The 27,208-nt window shown below is 44.3% G+C and overlaps 1 protein-coding gene across 1 annotated transcript in view; it reads left to right on the plus strand.

Moving 5' to 3' along the window:
* The window catches only part of TTC28 (tetratricopeptide repeat domain 28), a 667,947-nt gene that overhangs the window by 566,655 nt on the left and 74,084 nt on the right, over positions 1 to 27,208 (plus strand). Inside the window, exon 13 of the mRNA XM_069758682.1 lies at positions 14,371 to 14,512. Within this exon, the coding sequence (XP_069614783.1) occupies positions 14,371 to 14,512 (142 nt within the window). The remainder of the gene's footprint in view (positions 1 to 14,370; positions 14,513 to 27,208) is intronic.

Genomic DNA, 27,208 nt, shown 5'->3' on the forward strand with positions numbered 1-27,208 from the left:
TCTTCAGCAAAAACAACAACAGAGAAGAATGCAGCAGGCGACACAACGGGTTACTCCATGGAGCTCTTTACACATACCGTCCCTGGCTTAGAAAGTGAAGCAGTTAACAGTCCATGCCCATTACAAATTGAATCTGACATGGAGTGCACTGACGCACAGCCACAGCCAGACTACTATGCTGGTCCTTTGACTCAGACCACAACATTGCCCTCGCAGGGTGGTGATCAAGAATCAGACCCTGATGAGACTATGTTGCCCCATCACGAACGCTATACCACCGAACGACACGGTGACACAGACGAAGTTGCGCAGGAGGTACAAGAAGAGTTATTAGATGACCCAGTTCTTGACCCCGATTGGCAGCCATTGGGGGAACAGGGTGCAGGCGGCAGCAGTTCTGAAGCAGAGGAGGAGGAGGGGCCGCAGCAGGCATCAACATCGCCACAGGTTCCATCTGCCGGGCCCGTATCTTGCCCAAAACGCGTGGCAAAGCCAAAACCTGGTGGAGGACAGCGTGGCCATCCGGTTAAAGCTCAGTCTGCAATGCCTGAAAAGGTATCCGATGCTAGAAAGAGTGCAGTCTGGCATTTTTTTAAACAACATCCAATTGATCAGCGCAAAGTCATCTGTCAAAAATGTTCTACTTCCTTAAGCAGAGGTCAGAATCTGAAAAGTCTCAATACTAGTTGCATGCATAGACATTTAACCACCATGCATTTGAAAGCTTGGACTAACTACCAAACGTCCCTTAAGGTTGTTGCACCCTCGGCCAATGAAGCTAGTCATCAACGCAACATCCCTTCCGGCAGTGTAGGACCACCATTTAGCGCACCACCTGCTGTATCTGTGCAGGTATCTTTGCCAGGCCAAAGCAGTCAGGGTCAGGGAATCACCAGTTTCGTAGTAGGAAACACTGCATCTAGGGCACCGGCGGCAACAATACCATCTCCCACCGTCTCTCAGTCTGCCATGTCCACCGGCACCCCCGCTAGTTCCACGATCTCCAGCTCTCCAGTCCAGCTCACCCTACATGAGACTATGGTTAGAAAAAGGAAATACTTAGCCTCGCATCCGCGTACACAGGGTTTGAACGCCCACATAGCTAGACTAATCTCGTTAGAGATGATGCCCTACCGGTTAGTTGAAAGCGAAGCTTTCAAAGACCTGATGGACTACGCTGTACCACGCTACGAGCTACCCAGTCGACACTTTTTTTCCAGAAAAGCCATCCCAGCCCTCCACCAGCATGTTAAAGAGCGCATCGTCCATGCACTCAGGCAATCTGTGAGCACAAAGGTGCACCTGACAACAGATGCATGGACCAGTAGGCATGGCCAGGGACGTTACGTGTCCATCACGGCACACTGGGTAAATGTGGTGGATTCAGGGTCCACAGGGGACAGCAAGTTTGGGACAGTTCTGCCTAGCCCACGGTCTAGTAAACAGTTGTCTGTAGCCGTTCGCACCCCCTCCTCCTCCTCCTCCTCCTCGTCCTCCTGCAGAAGCAAGAGCTCGTCCACAGACCGCAGTCGCACAAACACTCCATCCGCACCTGCCACAGTTGCACACCAGGTCTCCCATTATGGGGCAGCTACTGGCATACGTCAGCAGGCTGTATTGGCTATGAAGTGTTTGGGCGACAATAGACACACCGCGGAAGTTCTGTCCGAGTTCTTGCAGCAAGAAACGCAGTCGTGGCTGGGCACTGTAGATCTTGAGGCAGGCAAGGTAGTGAGTGATAACGGAAGGAATTTCATGGCTGCCATCTCCCTTTCCCAACTGAAACACATTCCTTGCCTGGCTCACACCTTAAACCTGGTGGTGCAGTGCTTCCTGAAAAGTTATCCGGGGTTATCCGACCTGCTCCTCAAAGTGCGTGGACTTTGCGCACATATCCGCCGTTCGCCTGTACACTCCAGCCGTATGCAGACCTATCAGCGTTCTTTGAACCTTCCCCAGCATCGCCTAATCATAGACGTTGCAACAAGGTGGAACTCAACACTGCACATGCTTCAGAGACTGTGCGAACAGAGGCGGGCTGTTATGTTTTTGTGGGAGGATACACATACACGGGCAGGCAGTAGGATGGCAGACATGGAGTTGTCAGGTGTGCAGTGGTCGAAGATTCAAGACATGTGTCAAGTCCTTCAGTGTTTTGAGGAATGCACACGGCTGGTTAGTGCAGACAACGCCATAATAAGCATGAGCATCCCCCTAATGCGTCTGCTGATGCAAAGTTTGACGCACATAAAGGATCAGGCGTCTGCACCAGAGGAAGAGGAAAGCCTTGATGACAGTCAGCGATTGTCTGGTCAGGGCAGTGTACATGACGAGGTACCGGGCGAAGAGGAGGTGGAGGATGAGGAGGATGATGGGGATGAGTATATTTTTAATGAGGAAGCTTTCCCGGGGGCACGGGAAATTGGTGGCGTGGCAAGGCCGGGTTCTGGTTTTTTGAGGGACACAAGTGACGTAGATTTGCCTGCAACTGCCCCTCAACCAAGCACAACCGCAGATTTGACAACGGGAACTTTGGCCCACATGGCGGATTATGCCTTGCGTATCCTCAAAAGGGACACACGCATTACAAAAATGATGAACGATGACGATTACTGGTTGGCCTGCCTCCTTGATCCTCGCTATAAAGGCAAATTGCAAAATATTATGCCACATGAGAACTTGGAACTAATATTAGCAACAAAACAATCAACTCTTGTTGATCGTTTGCTTCTGGCATTCCCTGCACACAGCGCCCGTGATCGTTCTCACACGAGCTCCAGGGGCCAGCAGACCAGAGGTGTTAGAGGGGCATAAATCAGAAGTGGCGTTGGCCAGAGGGGTTTTCTGACCAGGTTGTGGAGTGATTTTTCTATGACCGCAGACAGGACAGGTACTGCAGCATCAATTCAAAGTGACAGGAGACAACATTTGTCCAGTATGGTTACAAACTATTTTTCATCCCTTATCGACGTTCTCCCTCAACCGTCATTCCCATTTGATTACTGGGCATCCAAATTAGACACCTGGCCAGAATTGGCAGAATATGCATTGCAGGAGCTTGCTTGCCCGGCAGCTAGTGTCCTATCAGAAAGAGTATTCAGTGCTGCAGGTTCAATACTAACCGAAAAAAGGACTCGTCTGGCTACCCAAAATGTAGATGATCTAACCTTCATTAAAATGAACCACAACTGGATTTCAAAATCTTTTGCCCCACCCTGCCCGGCTGACACCTAGCTTTCCTATGAAAAGGTCTTGCCTGTGGACTATTCTGAATGACTTTTCCAATCTCGTAATTTTCTTCACCTGATTGTCCAGCATACGACATGTTTCCACCTCACGAAATGGCCAAACTCCCCACACGGGGCCGTGCTATCGACACTTTGCGCTTGGACCCTTGAGAGTGCTGTTTGTCTGAAGAGGTGGGTGTGGCCGCTTTTGGTCGACGGCACTGCCACTGGGTCCCTCATAGTACAATAAAGTGTCTCTGGCGGTGGTGGTGCGCACCCAACGTCAGACACACCGTTGTAATATGAGGGGCCCTGTGCCTGTACCGCCGGCCACAAGACAGTTCCCCCCCCCCAGCTCAAACAGTGCTCTACCACTAGCAAAATTATCTCTCACAGCTTCACCAATGTGTAGTCTAGGCGCTGACATCCTTCAATGCCTGGCACTGACAATACCATTGTTTTGACATTTTTGTTATGTTAGGCCTTCGAAGCCTGTCTGCGGTCCCTTCTTTCTACAACTACTACACTGACCAGGCCACTGCTGGCCGTGTTACCCTGGAACCAATTTAAAAGTGCCTACAGTCAGCCCAATTTTGTTATGTTAGGCCTTGGAAGCCTGTCTGCGGTCACTCCTTCCACTAGACTTCCACTGACCAGACCACTGCTGCCCGTGTACCCCTGGAACCAATTTAAAAGTGCCTACAGCCAGCCCAAGTTTGTTATGTTAGGCCTTGGAAGCCTGTCTGCGGTCACTCCTTCCACTAGACTTCCACTGACCAGACCACTGCTGCCCATGTACCCCTGGAACCAATTTAACCCCTTAATGACCGCCAATACGTCTTTTAACTGACCTGAGATATAAGAGAATAGCCTCCCCATACAGATGGCAATCCAGCATCTGTCGGTTGTACACTATAGCTGACAACTTGCTGTATCAGCCACGATCAGTGTTTGCACCATCTAAATCTGTTTAACCCCTTAGATGCTGCTGTCAATAGTGACTACATTATTATAAATGGTTAACATAGTGTGGGGGCTTCTTCTTTGTCACAATTGGTGCCCTCAGATCATGATTTTGTTGTCCTGATGTTTGTGATGGCAATTCATGACCAAATAGCGGCCTTAGAGTCTGACGGCTGTAGTAATCTGTTTAGAAGTTAGCAACACTTAGGTGGTAAAAATACACATTTTCATTTCTGTTATACCACTTTGCATTAATTCCTGTAAAGCACCTGAAGGGTTAATAAATTACCTGACCGCAGTTTTCAATATGTTTAGGGGTGCTGTTTTTAAAATGGTATCACGTTTGGGGGTTTCCCAATATATGGGACCCCTAAAGTCACTTCAAACATGGATAGGTCCCTAAAAAAATAAATTTTGTAAATTTCTTTGAAAAAATGAAAAATTGCTGCTACATTTTTAAACCTCCTAAAATGCTAACAAAATAAAATAACATTTTACAAATGGTGCTGATGTAAAGCAGACATGTGGGAAATGTTATTTATTAATGGTTTGCTGTTGTATGACTATCCGGATTAAAGGGATAATCATTCAAATTTAGAAAATTGCTAATTTTTTTACATTTTTCTCAAATTTTTGATATTTTTTATAAATAAACACAAAAAATGTTGAACAAAATTTACCATTATCATAAAGTATAATGTGTCACGAAAAAACAATCTCAAAATCACTGGGATTTGTTGAAGCGTTGCAGAGTTATTACCACATAAAGTGACACTGGTCAGATTTCAAAAATTTGGCTCCGTCACTAAGGGGTTAAAAGTGCCTACAGCCAGCCCAAGTTTGTTATGTTAGGCCTTGGAAGCCTGTCTGCGGTCACTCCTTCCACTAGACTTCCACTGACCATACACTGCTGCCCATGTACCCCTGGAACAAATTTAAAAGTGCCTACAGCCAGCCCAAGTTTGTTATGTTAGGCCTTCGAAGCCTGTCTGCGGTCACTCCTTCCACTAGACTTCCACTGACCAGACCACTGCTGCCCGTGTACCCCTGGAACCAATTTAAAAGTGCCTACAGCCAGCCCAAGTTTGTTATGTTAGGCCTTGGAAGCCTGTCTGCGGTCACTCCTTCCACTAGACTTCCACTGACCAGACCACTGCTGCCCATGTACCCCTGGAACCAATTTAAAAGTGCCTACAGCCAGCCCAAGTTTGTTATGTTAGGCCTTGGAAGCCTGTCTGCGGTCACTCCTTCCACTAGACTTCCACTGACCAGACCACTGCTGCCCATGTACCCCTGGAACCAATTTAAAAGTGCCTACAGCCAGCCCAAGTTTGTTATGTTAGGCCTTGGAAGCCTGTCTGCGGTCACTCCTTCCACTAGACTTCCACTGACCAGACCACTGCTGCCCATGTACCCCTGGAACCAATTTAAAAGTGCCTACAGCCAGCCCAAGTTTGTTATGTTAGGCCTTGGAAGCCTGTCTGCGGTCACTCCTTCCACTAGACTTCCACTGACCAGACCACTGCTGCCCATGTACCCCTGGAACCAATTTAAAAGTGCCTACAGCCAGCCCAAGTTTGTTATGTTAGGCCTTGGAAGCCTGTCTGCGGTCACTCCTTCCACTAGACTTCCACTGACCAGACCACTGCTGCCCGTGTACCCCTGGAACCAATTTAAAAGTGCCTACAGCCAGCCCAAGTTTGTTATGTTAGGCCTTGGAAGCCTGTCTGCGGTCACTCCTTCCACTAGACTTCCACTGACCAGACCACTGCTGCCCGTGTACCCCTGGAACCAATTTAAAAGTGCCTACAGCCAGCCCAAGTTTGTTATGTTAGGCCTTGGAAGCCTGTCTGCGGTCACTCCTTCCACTAGACTTCCACTGACCAGACCACTGCTGCCCATGTACCCCTGGAACCAATTTAAAAGTGCCTACAGCCAGCCCAAGTTTGTTATGTTAGGCCTTGGAAGCCTGTCTGCGGTCACTCCTTCCACTAGACTTCCACTGACCAGACCACTGCTGCCCATGTATCCCTGGAACCAATTTAAAAGTGCCTACAGCCAGCCCAAGTTTGTTATGTTAGGCCTTGGAAGCCTGTCTGCGGTCACTCCTTCCACTAGACTTCCACTGACCATACACTGCTGCCCATGTACCCCTGGAACAAATTTAAAAGTGCCTACAGCCAGCCCAAGTTTGTTATGTTAGGCCTTCGAAGCCTGTCTGCGTCCCGTTCTTTCAACTACAACTACACTGACCAGGCCACTGATGGCCGTGTTCCCCTGGAACCAATTTTAACTTGCCTACAACCAGCCCTATGTTATTATGTTAGGCCTTCGAAGCCTGTCTGCGTCCCGTTCTTTCAACTACAACTACACTGACCAGGCCACTGATGGCCGTGTTCCCCTGGAACCAATTTTAACTTGCCTACAGCCAGCCCAATGTTAGGCCTTTGATGCCTGTCTGCCGTCACTCCTTCCACTAGACTTCCACTGACCAGACCACTGCTGCCCATGTACCCCTGGAACCAATTTAAAAGTGCCTACAGCCAGCCCAAGTTTGTTATGTTAGGCCTTGGAAGCCTGTCTGCGGTCAGTCCTTCCACTAGACTTCCACTGACCAGACCACTGCTGCCCGTGTACCCCTGGAACCAATTTAAAAGTGCCTACAGCCAGCCCAAGTTTGTTATGTTAGGCCTTGGAAGCCTGTCTGCGGTCACTCCTTCCACTAGACTTCCACTGACCAGACCACTGCTGCCCATGTACCCCTGGAACCAATTTAAAAGTGCCTACAGCCAGCCCAAGTTTGTTATGTTAGGCCTTGGAAGCCTGTCTGCGGTCACTCCTTCCACTAGACTTCCACTGACCAGACCACTGCTGCCCATGTACCCCTGGAACCAATTTAAAAGTGCCTACAGCCAGCCCAAGTTTGTTATGTTAGGCCTTCGAAGCCTGTCTGCGGTCACTCCTTCCACTAGACTTCCACTGACCAGACCACTGCTGCCCGTGTACCCCTGGAACCAATTTAAAAGTGCCTACAGCCAGCCCAAGTTTGTTATGTTAGGCCTTGGAAGCCTGTCTGCGGTCACTCCTTCCACTAGACTTCCACTGACCAGACCACTGCTGCCCATGTACCCCTGGAACCAATTTAAAAGTGCCTACAGCCAGCCCAAGTTTGTTATGTTAGGCCTTGGAAGCCTGTCTGCGGTCACTCCTTCCACTAGACTTCCACTGACCAGACCACTGCTGCCCATGTACCCCTGGAACCAATTTAAAAGTGCCTACAGCCAGCCCAAGTTTGTTATGTTAGGCCTTGGAAGCCTGTCTGCGGTCACTCCTTCCACTAGACTTCCACTGACCAGACCACTGCTGCCCGTGTACCCCTGGAACCAATTTAAAAGTGCCTACAGCCAGCCCAAGTTTGTTATGTTAGGCCTTGGAAGCCTGTCTGCGGTCACTCCTTCCACTAGACTTCCACTGACCAGACCACTGCTGCCCGTGTACCCCTGGAACCAATTTAAAAGTGCCTACAGCCAGCCCAAGTTTGTTATGTTAGGCCTTGGAAGCCTGTCTGCGGTCACTCCTTCCACTAGACTTCCACTGACCAGACCACTGCTGCCCATGTACCCCTGGAACCAATTTAAAAGTGCCTACAGCCAGCCCAAGTTTGTTATGTTAGGCCTTGGAAGCCTGTCTGCGGTCACTCCTTCCACTAGACTTCCACTGACCAGACCACTGCTGCCCATGTACCCCTGGAACCAATTTAAAAGTGCCTACAGCCAGCCCAAGTTTGTTATGTTAGGCCTTGGAAGCCTGTCTGCGGTCACTCCTTCCACTAGACTTCCACTGACCATACACTGCTGCCCATGTACCCCTGGAACAAATTTAAAAGTGCCTACAGCCAGCCCAAGTTTGTTATGTTAGGCCTTCGAAGCCTGTCTGCGTCCCGTTCTTTCAACTACAACTACACTGACCAGGCCACTGATGGCCGTGTTCCCCTGGAACCAATTTTAACTTGCCTACAGCCAGCCCTATGTTATTATGTTAGGCCTTCGAAGCCTGTCTGCGTCCCGTTCTTTCAACTACAACTACACTGACCAGGCCACTGATGGCCGTGTTCCCCTGGAACCAATTTTAACTTGCCTACAGCCAGCCCAATGTTAGGCCTTTGATGCCTGTCTGCCGTCACTCCTTCCACTAGACTTCCACTGACCAGACCACTGCTGTCCATGTACCCCTGGAACCAATTTAAAAGTGCCTACAGCCAGCCCAAGTTTGTTATGTTAGGCCTTGGAAGCCTGTCTGCGGTCACTCCTTCCACTAGACTTCCACTGACCAGACCACTGCTGCCCGTGTACCCCTGGAACCAATTTAAAAGTGCCTACAGCCAGCCCAAGTTTGTTATGTTAGGCCTTGGAAGCCTGTCTGCGGTCACTCCTTCCACTAGACTTCCACTGACCAGACCACTGCTGCCCATGTACCCCTGGAACCAATTTAAAAGTGCCTACAGCCAGCCCAAGTTTGTTATGTTAGGCCTTGGAAGCCTGTCTGCGGTCACTCCTTCCACTAGACTTCCACTGACCAGACCACTGCTGCCCGTGTACCCCTGGAACCAATTTAAAAGTGCCTACAGCCAGCCCAAGTTTGTTATGTTAGGCCTTGGAAGCCTGTCTGCGGTCACTCCTTCCACTAGACTTCCACTGACCATACACTGCTGCCCATGTACCCCTGGAACAAATTTAAAAGTGCCTACAGCCAGCCCAAGTTTGTTATGTTAGGCCTTCGAAGCCTGTCTGCGTCCCGTTCTTTCAACTACAACTACACTGACCAGGCCACTGATGGCCGTGTTCCCCTGGAACCAATTTTAACTTGCCTACAGCCAGCCCAATGTTAGGCCTTTGATGCCTGTCTGCCGTCACTCCTTCCACTAGGCCTCCACTGACCTGTCTATTGCTGCCCGTGTACCCCTTGAACCAACCTAATAAAATATTTTAAAAATTAATTTGATTATAAAAAATAAGATCGTGTTGAGATTTCAAATGCAGACATTTTAACAATCAAAACAAACACACAACAAATATCTGGAACTGTACTACAAAGGTCCAACAGCTACAATTTCTTTCTCCTGCAAGAAGTTAACTGAAAGTTTTTTGGAGTTGTTAACACAGATATGGCATCCACCGAGTGTTGTCCTGTCGCGTCTCCTTTAAATTATTTCCAATAAGATGTTAAACTATTAATTTAATAAAATCAATAATTAAAAAATTAATTGAGTAAGTCAAAAGCACATTGCAAATAAACATTAATTACAAATCAAGAAGCATGGCGCGTCCAAGGGTGAGTAGATACCGAATAAGAATATAATCACCCTCGGACGCGCAATGCTTATTTAAAACAGCCTTCCTTCCTAAGAATCAGCCCTTCCGTGGTGTAGAGAGAGGTTGTGTTACACTCCAAGGTGTTCCCCAGGTTGCCTTTCCTGAGCTTCGATCTTCCGGCTCTCGTTTAGTAGCTGTTGGAAACTACGCTGCATTAGGCCTACTAATTGTGTATGGGTGAAACAGTGGCGCATCTGCGGTCCCTCCTTCCACTAGGCCTCCTCTGACCTGTCTACTGCGGCCCGTGTACCCCTTGAACCAACCTAATAAAATATTTTAAAAATTAATTTGATTATAAAAAATAAGATCGTGTTGAGATCTCAAATGCAGACATTTTAACAATCAAAACAAACACACAACAAATATCTGGAACTGTACTACAAAGGTCCAACAGCTACAATTTCTTTCTCCTGCAAGAAGTTAACTGAAAGTTTTTTGGAGTTGTTAACACAGATATGGCATCCACCGAGTGTTGTCCTGTCGCGTCTCCTTTAAATTATTTCCAATAAGATGTTAAACTATTAATTTAATAAAATCAATAATTAAAAAATTAATTGAGTAAGTCAAAAGCACATTGCAAATAAACATTAATTACAAATCAAGAAGCATGGCGCGTCCAAGGGTGAGTAGATACCGAATAAGAATATAATCACCCTCGGACGCGCAATGCTTATTTAAAACAGCCTTCCTTCCTAAGAATCAGCCCTTCCGTGGTGTAGAGAGAGGTTGTGTTACACTCCAAGGTGTTCCCCAGGTTGCCTTTCCTGAGCTTCGATCTTCCGGCTCTCGTTTAGTAGCTGTTGGAAACTACGCTGCATTAGGCCTACTAATTGTGTATGGGTGAAACAGTGGCGCATCTGCGGTCCCTCCTTCCACTAGGCCTCCACTGACCTGTCTACTGCGGCCCGTGTACCCCTTGAACCAACCTAATAAAATATTTTAAAAATTAATTTGATTATAAAAAATAAGATCGTGTTGAGATCTCAAATGCAGACATTTTAACAATCAAAACAAACACACAACAAATATCTGGAACTGTACTACAAAGGTCCAACAGCTACAATTTCTTTCTCCTGCAAGAAGTTAACTGAAAGTTTTTTGGAGTTGTTAACACAGATATGGCATCCACCGAGTGTTGTCCTGTCGCGTCTCCTTTAAATTATTTCCAATAAGATGTTAAACTATTAATTTAATAAAATCAATAATTAAAAAATTAATTGAGTAAGTCAAAAGCACATTGCAAATAAACATTAATTACAAATCAAGAAGCATGGCGCGTCCAAGGGTGAGTAGATACCGAATAAGAATATAATCACCCTCGGACGCGCAATGCTTATTTAAAACAGCCTTCCTAAGAATCAGCCCTTCCGTGGTGTAGAGAAAGGTTGTGTTACACTAAGGTGTTCCCCGGGTTGCCTTTCATGAGCTTCGATCTTCCGGCTCTCGTTTAGTAGTTGGTGGAAACTACGCTGCATTAGGCCTACAAATTTGGTATGGGGTGTAGAGACAGGTTGTGTTACACTCCAAGGTTTTCACCAGGTTGCCTTTCCTGAGCTTCGATCTTCATGCTCTCGTTTAGTAGTTGTAGAAAAGTACGCTGCATTAGGCCTACAAAATGGGTATGGGGTGGAGAGAGATGGTGTGTTACACTCCAAGGTGTTCCCCAGGTTGCCTTTCCTGAGCTTCGATCTTCATGCTCTCGTTTAGTAGGTGTCGGAAAGTAGGCTGCATTAGGCCTAAAAAATGGGGAATGGGGTGGAGAGAGATGGTGTGTTACACTCCAAGGTGTTCCCCAGGTTTCCTTGCCATTGCTTCGGTCTTCCGACTCTCGTTTAGTAGTTGTAAAAAAGTACACTGCATTAGGCCTAAAAAATGGGTATGGGGTGGAGAGAGATGGTGTGTTACACTCCAAGGTGTTCCCCAGGTTGCCTTTCCTGAGCTTCTATCTTCAGGCTCTCATTAAATTGTGGTTAAATGGAACAACTGCATTTGGCGTACTAGTTGGTTTGGGGCCTACTATCGGTGTCTGCCACTCCTTGCTGTTCTCCTGGTTTCCTGTCCTGAAATTCCATTTTCAGCCTCTCGTTAAGTAGTTGTTAATGTTAGACTGCATTTGGCCTACTTGTTGGGTTGGGGCCTACTATCGGTGTCTGCCACTCCTTGCTGTTCTCCTCCACTGAACAAAGCTGTGCCGCCTGTTTACTACGGTTGCCAATTTTGAACTGCATTTCGACTACTTACTGATTTGGCCCTACTCTCTGTGTCAGCCTCTCATTCCAGTTGTCCTCCACTGCAATGCCCCCTGGTTATTCCTGTGTTACCAATTTTGAACTGCATTTAGCCCACTTTCTTCTTTGGGCCTATATCTGTGTTTCCACTTCATCGTGCCCATTGCCCAGCCAGTGATAGATGAATCTGCTGGTACATTGACCCATAACGCAACATTCCCCGTGCACGCTACACAACAACATTGTGACCCTGCTGAAAGTCAGGTTGCTCTTCCCGCATACCATACCACCTTACACGGGGACAAAGAGGAAGGTGCAGATGAAAGTGCAGGTTCCTTCATCAGGTGGGGGGAGGAATACTAGTTGGCGACGTCACTGGCACAGGGCCTCTCATAGTACGCAAAAGTGTTGCTGCCGGTGGGAGGCGCCCCCGCCGTGCAAACACACCGCTGTACTTTGAGGGGCCCTGTGCCAGTGCCAATGCCAACGAGTGGGCCCCCCCTGCTTGCTCAGGTTCACAGCACTTGCAAAGTTGAAATACTTACCTCTCCCTGCTCCACTGCCGTGACGTGGTCCAGATTTCCTGGGCCCACTAATTACTTGAACCAGCCCTACCCCCCACAACTTTAGCCAAATGACCCCCAATTTCAAATGCCTTCCAATTATTATAAGGTAAATTACGCTTGACAAGCTTCATTAAGAAGAATGGATGGTATTGACATTAAAATGTGTACTCTAGGTGTTTTCCTGGCCCCCACTCACTGCCGACTATGCTGCCCCATTGACTTGCATTGGGTTTCGTGTTTCGGTCGATCCCGACTTTACGTCATAATCGGCCGATTTCACTCGACCCGACTTTGGACATAGTCGGGTTTCGCAAAACCCGGCTCGACTCTAAAAAGGTCAAGGTCGCTCAACTCTAGTTAGCTAGTATGATTGAGATCTAGTATGGCAGCACAGTGCGGCTTTGTGACTCTCTGATTCCAAGCTGTGTGTTATCTGTCACCTGCCATACAGGGTCTTTAGGGTGTCGCAAGTACACAGCTATTCTTTCCTAAAAGTGCTAATAATAATGAAAAATACTTTTGTATATGGAAGAGGAGTCCCCAACCTGCAGCTCGGGAGTCCCCCACATATGGCTCGCGTCCCCCTCATGTATTGCCCACACTGTCTGCTCAAGTGAGTGCCACTCTCATCTGTATTAGCATACATTGGGGCATTATTAATGTACTTAGGGGGGCACTGAAGGGAAATTTTTACTTCATAAGGGGCACTCAGGATATTTTTAATTTCAAAGAAGGCACTTGTGGCATTATTACTTTTTAAGGAAGTTCTCATGGAGGGCTGTGCGGTCCTCCAAAGAGATGCCACCCCACACCATTACTGACCCACTGCCAAACCAGTCATGCTGAAGGATGTTGCAAGCAGCAGATCGCTCTCCATGGCGTCTCCAGACTCTGTCATGTCTGTCACATGTGTTCAGTGTGAACCTGCGAAGAGCACAGGGCACCAGTGGCGAATTTGCGAATCCTGGTGTTCTGTGTCAAATGCCAAGCGTCCTGCACGGTGTTTGGCTGTGAGCACTATCCCCATCTGTGGATGTCGGGCACTCACCATCCTCATGGAGTCGGTTTCTAACCGTTTGTGCAGACACATACCCATTTGTGGCCTGCTGGAGGTCATTTTGCAGGGCTCTGACAGTGCTCCTCCTGTTCCTCCTTGCACAAAGGCTGAGGTAGCGGTCCTGCTGCTGGGTTGTTGCCCTCCTACGGCCCCCTCCACGTCTCCTGGTGTACTGGCCTGTCTCCTGGTAGCACCTCCAGCCTCTGGACACTACGCTGACAGACACAGCAAACCTTCTTGCCACAGCTCACATTGATGTGCCATCCTGGATGAGCTGCAATACCTGAGCCACATGTGTGTGTTGTAGAGTCCGTCTCATGCTACCACAAGTGTGAAAGCACAACCAACATTCAAAAGTGACCAAAACATCAGCCAGAAAGCATTGGTACTGAGATGTGGTCTGTGGTCCCCACCTGCAGAACCACTCCTGTATTGAGTGTGTCTTGATAATTGACAATAATTTCCATATGTTGTCTATTCCATTTGCACAACAGCATGTGAAATTGATTGTCAAACAGTGTTGCTTCCTAAGTGGACAGTTTGATTTCACAGAAGTTTGATTTACTTGGAGTTATATTCTGTTGTTTAAATGTTTCCTTTATTTTTTGAGCAGTGTACATATAGATCATTGTGGAGGTTACCGCATGTGGAGGAGGCTCAAGAGCCGAACTTCCTCCACATGCAGCAGATACCTGCTATGATATAGCCGTCATCTGAGTCTGACTAATGAGACAAAAAATACTTATATATTTATAAAAAAAAAATTGAAAAAAAAATCTTTCTGCATAACAAACTGAAAGCCATAGATAACGTTTATTCTAGTACTGAACTTCATTGCTAAATGTGCAGAACAGTCTTGCAAAAATGTGCATATAATATATATTTTTAGTAATAGAATATTAAACTCATGAACTTTGATAGATGAGACATTTACCTTTTTTTTCTCCACATTTTTAGAAGTTGCCAAAGTATGACCAGCCTGTTCAGCAACACCGCGTCACCCGTGAAGGAAAATACCTCTTCGCTCCCCCGGAAGCAGGCCTGCAGTAAGCCACCTCTCCGAGCCCTCTATGATTTGCTTCTGGCACCAATGGAAGGGGTAAGGATATGAGCTTGATAGATTTTATTAGACTGTTAGAGCAATATGATTGATTAATGACATGACTTATAAGATGACTACTTATGGCCAACAAGGCTCAGGTGGCTAGTTCTATTTTTTAAATATTTTATACTATGTTTATGTACCTCAGCAATAGAAACTAAATTGTATAGCTCTGCTGTATCCTATTGTTTATAGCATAACAATGTAATTTAGAGCATTATACACAACATATACTCACTCACCTGCGTCTGTGGGGCTCTCAGTCTACACTAATATGTACAGTATAATGCCAGACATCGGATATATACAGAGGGCAATATCCTGAACTGGGAGAAGACCAGAAGTAACCAAATAACAAGGATCATACTAACTTCATGCAAATGATGCCTCTCGTTGATGTTAAAGGGGGTGTCCACTACTCAGATAACCCCTTTTCGATCTCCATCGTTCCCACATGTAAAATAATCACAGCTATACACACCTCTTTTTCAGGCGCCTGCTCTCCCGGGGCTTGCATGACATTGTTATGTCACGCGAGCCCTGCAGCCTGTCAATGCAAATTCCACCTAAAAAGCGCTAAAATAATGCCAATAAGAATTAACGTATGCACAGTAATATCAGAACGACTTGCTGTGCACAGGTTCCATTTTTTATAACTTTTTTCTAACCGTTCGAGTCTTTGAAACCTGTGATGGGGCTAAAAGAAGTGACCGGTCTATAGTTTAGGTGCCACTTTGTTATATATAACATTTTTTTAAAAAGACGCCGGCATCAAAGCCACTGCAAAAACAATATGAAAGACAGCAGGAGATTCTTCAGGAAAAATACTGCTGGCGGTTTCCTTAAACACCTGCTACGTAAAAAAATTACGCTTGCGTATAACATATGTCATCTGTACATTCCCAAAATGGCAACAACTAATAATCAGACAGACCAATAAGAACAAATATTAAAAATGTATCACACATCATCTCTAGCCTAAGAATTTAGAATAATGTATTTTTTAATTGTTGTAAAACTGGGTTATACTAGTATGGTTGATCCTTTCAGACTATTTTATCTATTTTCATATAATATTTTGTTTTTAAAAGTCAATGATTAGGCTTGTTCGCTCAGTGTTTGCGTGTTCTTTCAGCATGCGTCTAACTATTTTGTATCTTTTCTTATTGTACTACAAAGCGAGAGTCACCATACTTTCCAGTACAAGAGTTTCCCGTAACAAATGTGTGACGCACATTATTGTGAAGAGTCCATGGCAGATTCAGACACTTGTACCGCATCTTGTTGCATTATCTAGGGTGTATACATCTAGGGACTTATTTATATTTTGCAGGTTTTTTCCAAGTCACTTTCTCTAATTTTTGTTTTGCAGTATTTGCTAACGTATGCTCCAAATTCTTCAAAATGGTGCTAGTGGTTCATGAATTTTGCACAAAAATAAATGCTCTTTATTTTCGCCTTTGACCTCTTTTGCGACTTTTTAGTGCAAACAGTCCCAAGTTTTGGTAAATGGAGTAAAAATGTCTGGCGCACATGAAATCACTCTGGGGGAGACTGGGGTACAGTTGCACTAAATTTTGCGACTTTTTTTTTTTTAACATTGCCATTGATGAATCAGTCGAAAACATCTGAAAAACAAAATCCACATCCACATTAGCACACATGAATAAAACAGGTGATATATATAAAATATAAGATAGGCTTTACAAAAAGATTAAAAGAAGAAACAAAAACAAAGAAATGAAAAACATCAAATCTAGACCAGAAAGAGAAGGAAATGCAATAATGAATCCGGCCCCTAGTGTGTGGAATTGCAGTCTGACTTCTATAGGGCTACGGACAGCAAGAGTAGGAACAGTCCGCGAGCGCTCTGACCCGGTAGAGATCGGTGCCAGGCAAAACAGGCAGGTGGTTACAGCGTAAGTATCTTCTTGTAAGAAGGAAAAACTATAAGGCTATGTGCACACGTTCAGGAATTCATGCAGAAAATTCCTGTGAAAAACCGGACATTTTCTGCATGAAATCCGCAAGAAAACCGCATGCGGTTTTTGCCGCGGTTTTGACGCGTTTTTGCCGCGGTTTTGACGCGTTTTTGCCGCGGTTTTTTCCGGACACTTCCCAATGCATTTTGGAGTGGGAAATCCGCAAAAAAAAAACGCAAAAAGATAGAGCATGTCCGGATTTTGTGCCTGATGCGTTTTTTTTTTGCGGAAAAAAACGCATCATGTGCACAAAACATGCGGAATTCATTCTAACTGATGGGATGCTTATTGTATGCGGTTTTTTTGCGGTTTTATAGCGTTTTTATCGGGAAAAACCGCAAAAAAACCGCGAAAAAAACGGAACGTGTGAACACAGCCTAAAAGTCCCGGATACGCACCTTCCATTGCACATGCACATACTTTTTGTTTACAATAAAATTGGACAACTCCTTTGAGAAAATCCTAATGCAGGTAAAACTTCTATTGTACCTTTTGTAAAGGTACGGTAATTAGTTTCTGTAAGTAGGCAGAAACAACTTTCATTCTATGCTTCTGTGTTATTAGCTCATAACTAGGGAACATATTGCATTTATCAGCAGCCTGATTACCTGTAATGAACACTAGAGGGAGCCAGGGATCTAACATATTTATCAAGAAGCACAGCACTTGTTCCAAGTTTCACTGACATTTCATTTATTTTTAGTTCTGAACATACAATTACTATTTATATTTTTTATATATATTTTTTAGAGTTTAAGAGAACAGTTGCAATTACTAAACACTTTTAGTAGGTTGTGGGTGAATGATTATCTACGGCTGCTTAACCTCCTCTTGTGTAATTACACTGAAGTTCATAAAAAACAAAATGTCTGTTATGCTGTATTCAAATAGCATTTAAACAACAGGGTCCTTTTGGCCTACCGAGGGCTGGCATGCATTTGCATAACTTAGCTATATGGAAAGGTATAACCGGCTACGCTAGTCTATACAGAAGCATCCAGTAAACAAAGTGTACACAGTGTGGGATTTGTTTTTTTTTTACAGAGGGAAAATATCCCTGACTTAAAGTATACCACTGTTTTGGAGACTGTATGTCTGTGTATATCTGCAGGTACTCCCAACCTAAACCTCTCAAAGAAGTGCAACAGGGCTTAACGGGGTTGTCTAGGCAAAATAAAACTTTGCCTAAGGCCCCCTTCTCACGTCTGCTTAAAAAAAACATACGCAACAGACGGTCCGTTTTTACTGTCTGTGTGGTTTTCTGTCCGTGTGTACGTACAGTTAGGGCCAGAAATATTTGGACAGTGACACAAGTTTTGTTATTTTAGCTGTTTACAAAAACATGTTCAGAAATACAATTATATATATAATATGGGCTGAAAGTGCACGCTCCCAGCTGCAATATGATAGTTTCCACATCCAAATCGGAGAAAGGGTTTAGGAATCATAGCTCTGTAATGCATAGCGTCCTCTTTTTCAAGGGACCAAAAGTAATTGGACAATGGACTCTAAGGGCTGCAATTAACTCTGAAGGCGTCTCCCTCGTTAACCTGTAATCAATGAAGTAGTTAAAAGGTCAGGGGTGGATTCCAGGTGTGTGGTTTTGCATTTGGAAGCTGTTGCTGTGAGCAGACAACATGCGGTCAAAGGAACTCTCAATTGAGGTGAAGCAGAACATCCTGAGGCTGAAAAAAAAGAAAAAATCCATCAGAGAGATAGCAGACATGCTTGGAGTAGCAAAATCAACAGTTGGGTACATTCTGAGAAAAAAGGAATTGACTGGTGAGCTTGGGAACTCAAAAAGGCCTGGGCGTCCACGGATGACAACAGTGGTGGATGATCGCCGCATACTTAATTTGGTGAAGAAGAACCCGTTCACAACATCAACTGAAGTCCAGAACACTCTCAGTGAAGTAGGTGTATCTGTCTCTAAGTCAACAGTAAAGAGAAGACTCCATGACAGTAAATACAAAGGGTTCACATCTAGATGCAAACCATTCATCAATACCAAAAATAGACAGGCCAGAGTTACATTTGCAGAAAAACACCTCAAGAAGCCAGCTCAGTTCTGGAAAAGTATTCTATGGACAGATGAGACAAAGATCAACCTGTACCAGAATGATGGGAAGAAAAAAGTTTGGAGAAGAAAGGGAACGGCACATGATCCAAGGCACACCACATCCTCTGTAAAACATGGTGGAGGCAACGTGATGGCATGGGCATGCATGGCTTTCAATGGCACTGGGTCACTTGTGTCTATTGATGACATAAGAGCAGACAAGAGTAGCCGGATGAATTCTGAAGTGTACCGGGATATACTTTCAGCCCAGATTCAGCCAAATGCTGCAAAGTTGATTGGACGGCGCTTCATAGTACAGATGGACAATGACCCCAAGCATACATCCAAAGCTACCAAGGAGTTCATGAGTGCCAAAAAGTGGAACATTCTGCAATGGCCAAGTCAATCTCCAGATCTAAACCCAATTGAGCATGCATTTCACTTGCTCAAATCCAGACTTAAGACGGAAAGACCCACAAACAAGCAAGACCTGAAGGCTGCGGCTGTAAAGGCCTGGCAAAGCATTAAGAAGGAGGAAACCCAGCGTTTGGTGATGTCCATGGGTTCCAGACTTAAGGCAGTGATTGCCTCCAAAGGATTTGCAACAAAATATTGAAAATAAAAATATTTTGTTTGGGTTATGTTTATTTGTCCAATTACTTTTGACCTCCTAAAATGTGGAGTGTTTGTAAAGAAATGTGTACAATTCCTACATTTTCTATCAGATATTTTTGTTCAACCCTTCAAATTAAACGTTACAATCTGCACTTGAATTCTGTTGTAGAGGTTTCATTTCAAATCCAATGTGGTGGCATGCAGAGCCCAACTCGCGAAAATTGTGTCACTGTCCAAATATTTCTGGCCCTAACTGTATGTACCATCCATGTGCCGTACGTACACAGTCCGTGTGACGGTAACCGGAATAGAATGCAGAATATAAATTGCAGATTTTTAGGTGTTAAAGGTGTTCAAAAATATAGCAATATTTGAGATATATAATTATCCCCTTGGGTGTGTAGCTTACTCTACATGTGTTAGCCTAATAAATAAACAACCTAAATAAACAAGTTTAAAAAAATGACGTTGGGTCCCTCCATTTTTGGTAACCAGCAAAGGTAAAGCAGACAGCTGTGAGCTGATATTATCAGACTTGGAAGGTCCATGATTATTAGCCCTTCCCAGCCTAAAAATGCAAGTCTGCAGTCAACCCCAGAAGTGAAGCATCACATTAGATGCTCCAATTCCGGTGCTTCGCCTTCGCTCTTCCCGATTGCACTAGTGCATTGGCAAGCTGGTTAATGGGGCTTGGGGTTGATGTCAGCTTTGAATTGTCAAAAAAAAGCACAGCTGACATCAAGCCCTGGAGTTAGTTATAGAGAGGTGTCGATCAGACATCCACACCCACATTACACTAACCCAGTACTAAAAAGAAAAATACAACAAAAATTCTTTATTTAAAAAAAACACTCCTTGACTCTTTCCCTGGTTTACCCATTTATATAAAAAAAAAACATTCAGGTCCAACATAGTCCAGGGAATCCAATGTAGTTCACAAGTGAAAACCTGGAAAACATAAAAAGAGAGAAATACAAACAAGACACTTTCTCTCTTTCACAAATTTTATAGAAAGCAAAATTCCCACACCAGTCCGATGTAGTCCAGCGCTTCCCACTACATTCTCCGACTCCGTCGTCCAATGGCTATCGAGCCTCGTTCTGAGTCTCCATAGGCTTTAGCAGCAGCCCCTCCCAGCTTATGCTGCGCTCCGCAAGATCTGGCGACTGTGATGAATAGTAACATTAATTACATCACCGCTCATTAGAGTCGCCGGGTGTCACGTGGACGGCACAGGAATGTCACACTTATGTCATCCGAGTGCACGTGTGCGGTATGTATTGTCATCTGTGCTGCTGGAAAAAAACATATGTCTACATGTGGGTCACACAGACAAGCGGTCTGTGTACAAACATGGACATGTGTGCAGCCCCATAGATTTTAATGTGTGTGTGTATGTGTCTCCAGTACATGATACTACACATACCGTAACTACAGACGTGTGAAGGGTACCTGAGGGACAGGATGGGTGCAAAATAACTGACTCAGTCATATTCTCTTGCCGGCGCCCACCTGGATCCTTCACGTGCCCTGAGCAAAGTTGTATTTTGCGCAGACATCCCCTTTAATGGTGTGTGGTAAATCGAATGCAGACAATTCTGCTGCATGCCTGGAAATTAGTCTTTGCTGTCACTTTAAAGATATAAAAATATTAACATTTTCATCATATTTTATTTTTGCTTGATAAGTTCGTAGCTCTGAGGATGTTTTCATCTACTGTAGTCTTTGCAAATTACGGTATTCAAAAATCACTTAACAACTCATTTGTAACCTGTAATGGCATAGGTGGAATTTTAATGGCATCCTCTATATTAGACCCTTTAAAAGACTATACATCCTGTAAGGATTGTACACACTCAGGTGCGTAGGAGGAAACAGGAGGCACATTCTCTTCAACGTCCATGTGGGTTTATTTGCTTCATAAACCATTAAGTCAGCAACAAAAAGGTAAACAGTCTTTACATTAGGCCGACACAGTATTAATGTCCATAGTAGAACACTGCTCTCTCAGGCCTGTAGGTACACAGGCTGTGCAGTGTCCAGCACTCAGGCTCTATCTGGAGCCACGGACACAGAAAGGTTTCTCCCTCTCAAACACAGACCACTCTGTAGTGTCCAGCCGGGACACATGGAGGTCTCTCCACACTGGCAGACTCCCAAACACTCACATGTGCCAAACACACCTCCATTAGGTAGCCTGTCACCACACCCACAGGTGAGGTAACACCACATGCACTGGTCACGTGATCATGGCATTACTGCAGGTCCTCAAACTCCTGCAGGGAAAAGGGTACACTGTGCGCCCCCACTCAGAGGTGAGGCATGTGGGTAGCCAGACCCTCCCATCTCTCATAGCTACCCGCAACCCGGACCCAGGTGCACTAAAGACAAAATACTCCGGGTTGCATCACAGGGAGCATCCATCCCTGTGACACATACCTCCCATTAACCACGCGACCATCAGTCACACCACAATCCATACAGACCTATAATTTCACCAGATGCATCAGAAGTCCGTCTGTATTTTATCAGTATTTGATTAGTATTTGCATTTTCAATCACTTCCATTTCTTTGGATTTGTGATTTGCCTTAAAGGAAATAATAGCAATGAATGCAACTAGAGATGCAAAAGCTGATACTGAATTAATATTGCTAGAGTATTGATGAGATACAGACTGAATACTGCTGCATCTGTGTTTTAAGCTCTCGCAATAGACTTTAATGGGCTGAGGATCCTAAATGTAAAATACATTTTTGGTTCCTATTGGCCGGCACCCCTGCATGGTGTCCCCTTCTCCCTCCATGCAGCGATGCTGGTTTACTCATCGCCCTGCCCCTCGGCGTGGTGTGATTCCTGCTGATGACCGCAGTTCCCTGCGGTGTGCTAAGTGCACACGGGTGCTCCCCTGCTCTTAAAGGAACAGCACGTGCATATTGCTAAATGCCCTCAGCCTATTGCTGAGAGGCATTTAGCATAATTTGTACACCTGCAAGATGGTCCTGGAGTGGCCAGTCCCCAATCCAAAGTCCACTGTCCTGATGCGGCCAGTTTTGTTCCCTTGGTCCCAGTGCAGCCACTGCCTGAACATTGTCCTCTGGTCCTGGAGGGCCCAGTCCTGAATCCAAAGTCCCCTGGTCCCAGGGTGTCTAGTCCTGTTTCCAAAGTCCCCTTGTCTCAGTGCGACCAGTGCCTGAACTGAACATTGTTCCCCTGTCCGTGTGCGGACAGTCACTGATCAAGTATCCTAGACTGATGTGTCTGAACATATCCCTAATCACTGTCAGCGAGCCTGCAGCTGCAGTACCGGGATCTGCCCAGGAGTGGTACCTGGTGGCTACCAGCAGCCCGGTCTGTCTTCACCATCAGGAGCTCCAGTTAACACCAGGTAGCCACTTAGCCATGCCTCTTCCTGGGCAACTTCACCTTAGCTTTGGCAATGCTAATGTGTGTTTGTATTGAAACTCAACTTTTGCAGTACTGCCCCTTTCCCCACACTGACTGCCAGAAATGAAAGCTGGAAGCTGTTAATCACATTCAGGTCTGCTGTGCTCCAGCACATGTCACCACACTGCAGTGAGGAGAGCAGACTGTTTGTCAATACTGGACTCACGTGGAGCCTGTTTCTGAGCTATGTTGGGGTGTGTTCTTTTTCTACTGTAGATTGCTGGCTGCTTATTATTAGTTGGTTTCAGTAAGAGGAAGAAGTGCACACCCCCAGTGAAAGCTCTCTGGTAATGCCCACTTGCAATTAATTAAAAAAAAAATTAATTGCTAATATCTCTGCAATGGAGAGGGAAAATTAAAAAAATAAATAAAATGTTTTATTCTGCTCCGTAGCGCCTATTACATTGTGCATCCATTTCAACATGAAAAAAATGTTGACTGGTCCTGTTTAAACCCTCACTTCTGTGACATGTCAACATTTTTTTTGGAAAATACAGTTTTTTTTAAAAGGCGTCTTTATGCCCTGGCCCTGAAAATAGCCTCAGATATAAAAGGGACTTTCCGAGACTACTTTCATAAAGTTGAAACTGCAAAATTCATGGCCACATAGCTTCTGACTGTAATGGTGGTCGAACATGTGTTACTGCACCTAGTAATCGCAAACCTTTGGATGGCTGCTTAGTCCAGGAAACTTATATACAGTATACATACAATACATATGTAAAATTAACGTTTTCCTTAAAAATAGAATTTGCCAGGCTCATTGTTCCGATTACTATGTAAAACTCATATAGCCACTGCCATTTTAATTCATTTTCTGGTTCCCAATCTGTACTTCTCATTAACCCAACCACAGAAATGAAGTTTGTGGTTCCACATTGTAATTTCTCTTCTTTCTGTCCAGCATTCTCTCATGTATATATATACTTTTTTACTCCAGGACTTTGAGTTGAATATATATATACCGTACTTTTTTACTCCAGGACTTTGAGTTGCTCTCTTGTTGATGTTGGCAGATTGCACAATTTTCCAGCCATTTTCTGCTAAGAAAATCTGCATGCATCCTTCACAAAGTATATGTTAATCCTACATTTTCACTCCAGCCTATAACCCCTTGCATCTTGTGTCTGATTTATCCGGCATGAAGTAACATATTTTATTCAGTGCGTTGCTTGTCCTCAGAATATTGCATACCATTCCCTTATGAGACATCCATGTAAGTGCCTCTTTTACGGCCTAGAAACCTGAAACATTCACTTTTCTTTAGTGGAATCATTGAATTTTCTCAAAGTTTGCTATAATTAGGTAAACAGAACTGTGTGCCTACGATAATCCTATTATGACATTATTACCTTGTGATGGTCTATCCATTCTCCTCATCATCATCACATCTTGTTTGTAGCTTCAAAGTTGAGGACCATTATTTAGATGGTTTGACTCAGTCCATTGCATACCAGCTCTTGGCAATACTGTTTTAGAATTACGATCCCCAATGTGATTTCTGGTTTCTGGACAAATCTTTTATATGAAAGTGCCAAAAAGAATTTTACATGTAACTTTTCCAGCAGAAGGAATGCTAGGGTACAGATGTTTAGAATCAAGGTAACAAACACTTAAGTACAACTTGCTTGCTCTGACTGTGAGAGCCAGTTTATGAGGAATCAGTGTCGCTTGCTCAACTTACTAACTGGTGAACAACTAGTCTAAATATAAAGGATTTTCCCCTTTGTATTGTATTTCATTCACAAGTGTTGGCACAGGGCATCATGTTAGGTGGATGAGTCGTGGTCAGAGTTGGACTGGCCCACCAGAGGACGGGAGAATCCTCCAGTGGACCCTGATTGGTCCTTCTGGAGAGTTAATAGCGCAAACCTTGCCGCTGCTATTTGGCTCTTGAGTGGGGGAGAAAGGTGGGCCTTCAGAATCCACTGGTGGGCCCAATGTTCTTCAGTCTGACACTGGATGTGGTCATGTCATTTTAATGGCACATTATGGTATGATATATTTTATCATGTGATCCCTGCATTTACAGTTATATGAAAAAGTTTGGGCACCCCTATTAATCTTAAACTTAATGTTTTATAAAAATTGTTTTTTTTGCAACAGCTATTTCAGTTTCATATATCTAATAACTGTTGGACACAGTAATGTTTCTGCCTTGAAATGAGGTTTATTGTACTAACAGAAAATGTGCAATCTGCATTCAAACAAAATTTGACAGGTGCATAAGTATGGGCACCCCACCAGAAAAGTGACATTAATATTTAGTAGATCTTCCTTTTGCAAAAATAACAGCCTCCAGTCGCTTCCTGTAGCTTTTAATGAGTTCCTGGATCCTGGATGAAGGTATTTTTGACCATTCCTCTTTACAAAACAATTCCAGTTCAGTTAAGTTTGATGGTCGCCGAGCATGGACAGCCCTCTTCAAATGATCCCACAGATGCCCAAACTTTTTCATAAACCTATATATCATTGCCAAGAATTTGATGACCAACACCACACCGGATATACAAGTGTTATATCTAACATTGCCAAGACTATGATGATCAGCACCACACCGGATATACAAGTGTTATATCTAACATTGCCAAGACTATGATGATCAGCACCACACCGGATATACAAGTGTTATATCTAACATTGCCAAGAATATAAGGATCAGCACCACACCGGATATGCAAGTGTTATATCTAACATTGCCAAGAATATGATGATCAGCACCACACCGGATATACAAGTGTTATATCTAACATTGCCAAGAATATGATGATCAGCACCACACCGGATATACAAGTGTTATATCTAACATTGCCAAGAATATAAGGATCAGCACCACACCGGATATACAAGTGTTATATCTAACATTGCCAAGAATATGATGATCAGCACCACACCGGATATACAAGTGTTATATCTAACATTGCCAAGAATATGATGATCAGCACCACACCGGATATACAAGTGTTATATCTAACATTGCCAAGAATATAAGGATCAGCACCACACCGGATATACAAGTGTTATATCTAACATTGCCAAGAATATGATGATCAGCACCACACCGGATATACAAGTGTTATATCTAACATTGCCAAGAATATGATGATCAGCACCACACCGGATATACAGGTGTTATATCTAACATTGCCAAGACTATGATGATCAGCACCATACCGGATATACAAGTGTTATATCTAACATTGCCAAGAATATAAGGATCAGCACCACACCGGATATACAGGTGTTATATCTAACATTGCCAAGACTATGATGATCAGCACCATACCGGATATACAAGTGTTATATCTAACATTGCCAAGACTATGATGATCAGCACCACACCGGATATACAAGTGTTATATCTAACATTGCCAAGAATATGATGATCAGCACCACACCGGATATACAAGTGTTATATCTAACATTGCCAAGACTATGATGATCAGCACCACACCGGATATACAAGTGTTGTATCTAACATTGCCAAGAATATAAGGATCAGCACCACACCGGATATACAAGTGTTATATCTAACATTGCCAAGAATATGATGATCAGCACCACACCGGATATACAGGTGTTATATCTAACATTGCCAAGACTATGATGATCAGCACCACACCGGATATACAAGTGTTATATCTAACATTGCCAAGAATATAAGGATCAGCACCACACCGGATATACAAGTGTTATATCTAACATTGCCAAGAATATGATGATCAGCACCACACCGGATATACAGGTGTTATATCTAATATTGCCAAGAATATAAGGATCAGCACCACACCGGATATACAAGTGTTATATCTAACATTGCCAAGAATATAAGGATCAGCACCACACCGGATATACAAGTGTTATATCTAACATTGCCAAGAATATGATGATCAGCACCACACCGGATATACAAGTGTTATATCTAACATTGCCAAGAATATGATGATCAGCACCACACCGGATATACAGGTGTTATATCTAACATTGCCAAGACTATGATGATCAGCACCACACCGGATATACAAGTGTTATATCTAACATTGCCAAGACTATGATGATCAGCACCACACCGGATATACAAGTGTTATATCTAACATTGCCAAGAATATGATGATCAGCACCACACCGGATATACAAGTGTTATATCTAACATTGCCAAGACTATGATGATCAGCACCACACCGGATATACAAGTGTTATATCTAACATTGCCAAGAATATAAGGATCAGCACCACACCGGATATACAAGTGTTATATCTAACATTGCCAAGAATATGATGATCAGCACCACACCGGATATACAAGTGTTATATCTAACATTGCCAAGAATATAAGGATCAGCACCACACCGGATATACAAGTGTTATATCTAACATTGCCAAGAATATAAGGATCAGCACCACACCGGATATACAAGTGTTATATCTAACATTGCCAAGAATATGATGATCAGCACCACACCGGATATACAGGTGTTATATCTAACATTGCCAAGACTATGATGATCAGCACCATACCGGATATACAAGTGTTATATCTAACATTGCCAAGAATATAAGGATCAGCACCACACCGGATATACAGGTGTTA

The sequence above is a fragment of the Ranitomeya imitator genome, chromosome 1 (assembly GCF_032444005.1).
Source record: "Ranitomeya imitator isolate aRanImi1 chromosome 1, aRanImi1.pri, whole genome shotgun sequence".
Classification (NCBI taxonomy): Eukaryota; Metazoa; Chordata; class Amphibia; order Anura; family Dendrobatidae; genus Ranitomeya; species Ranitomeya imitator.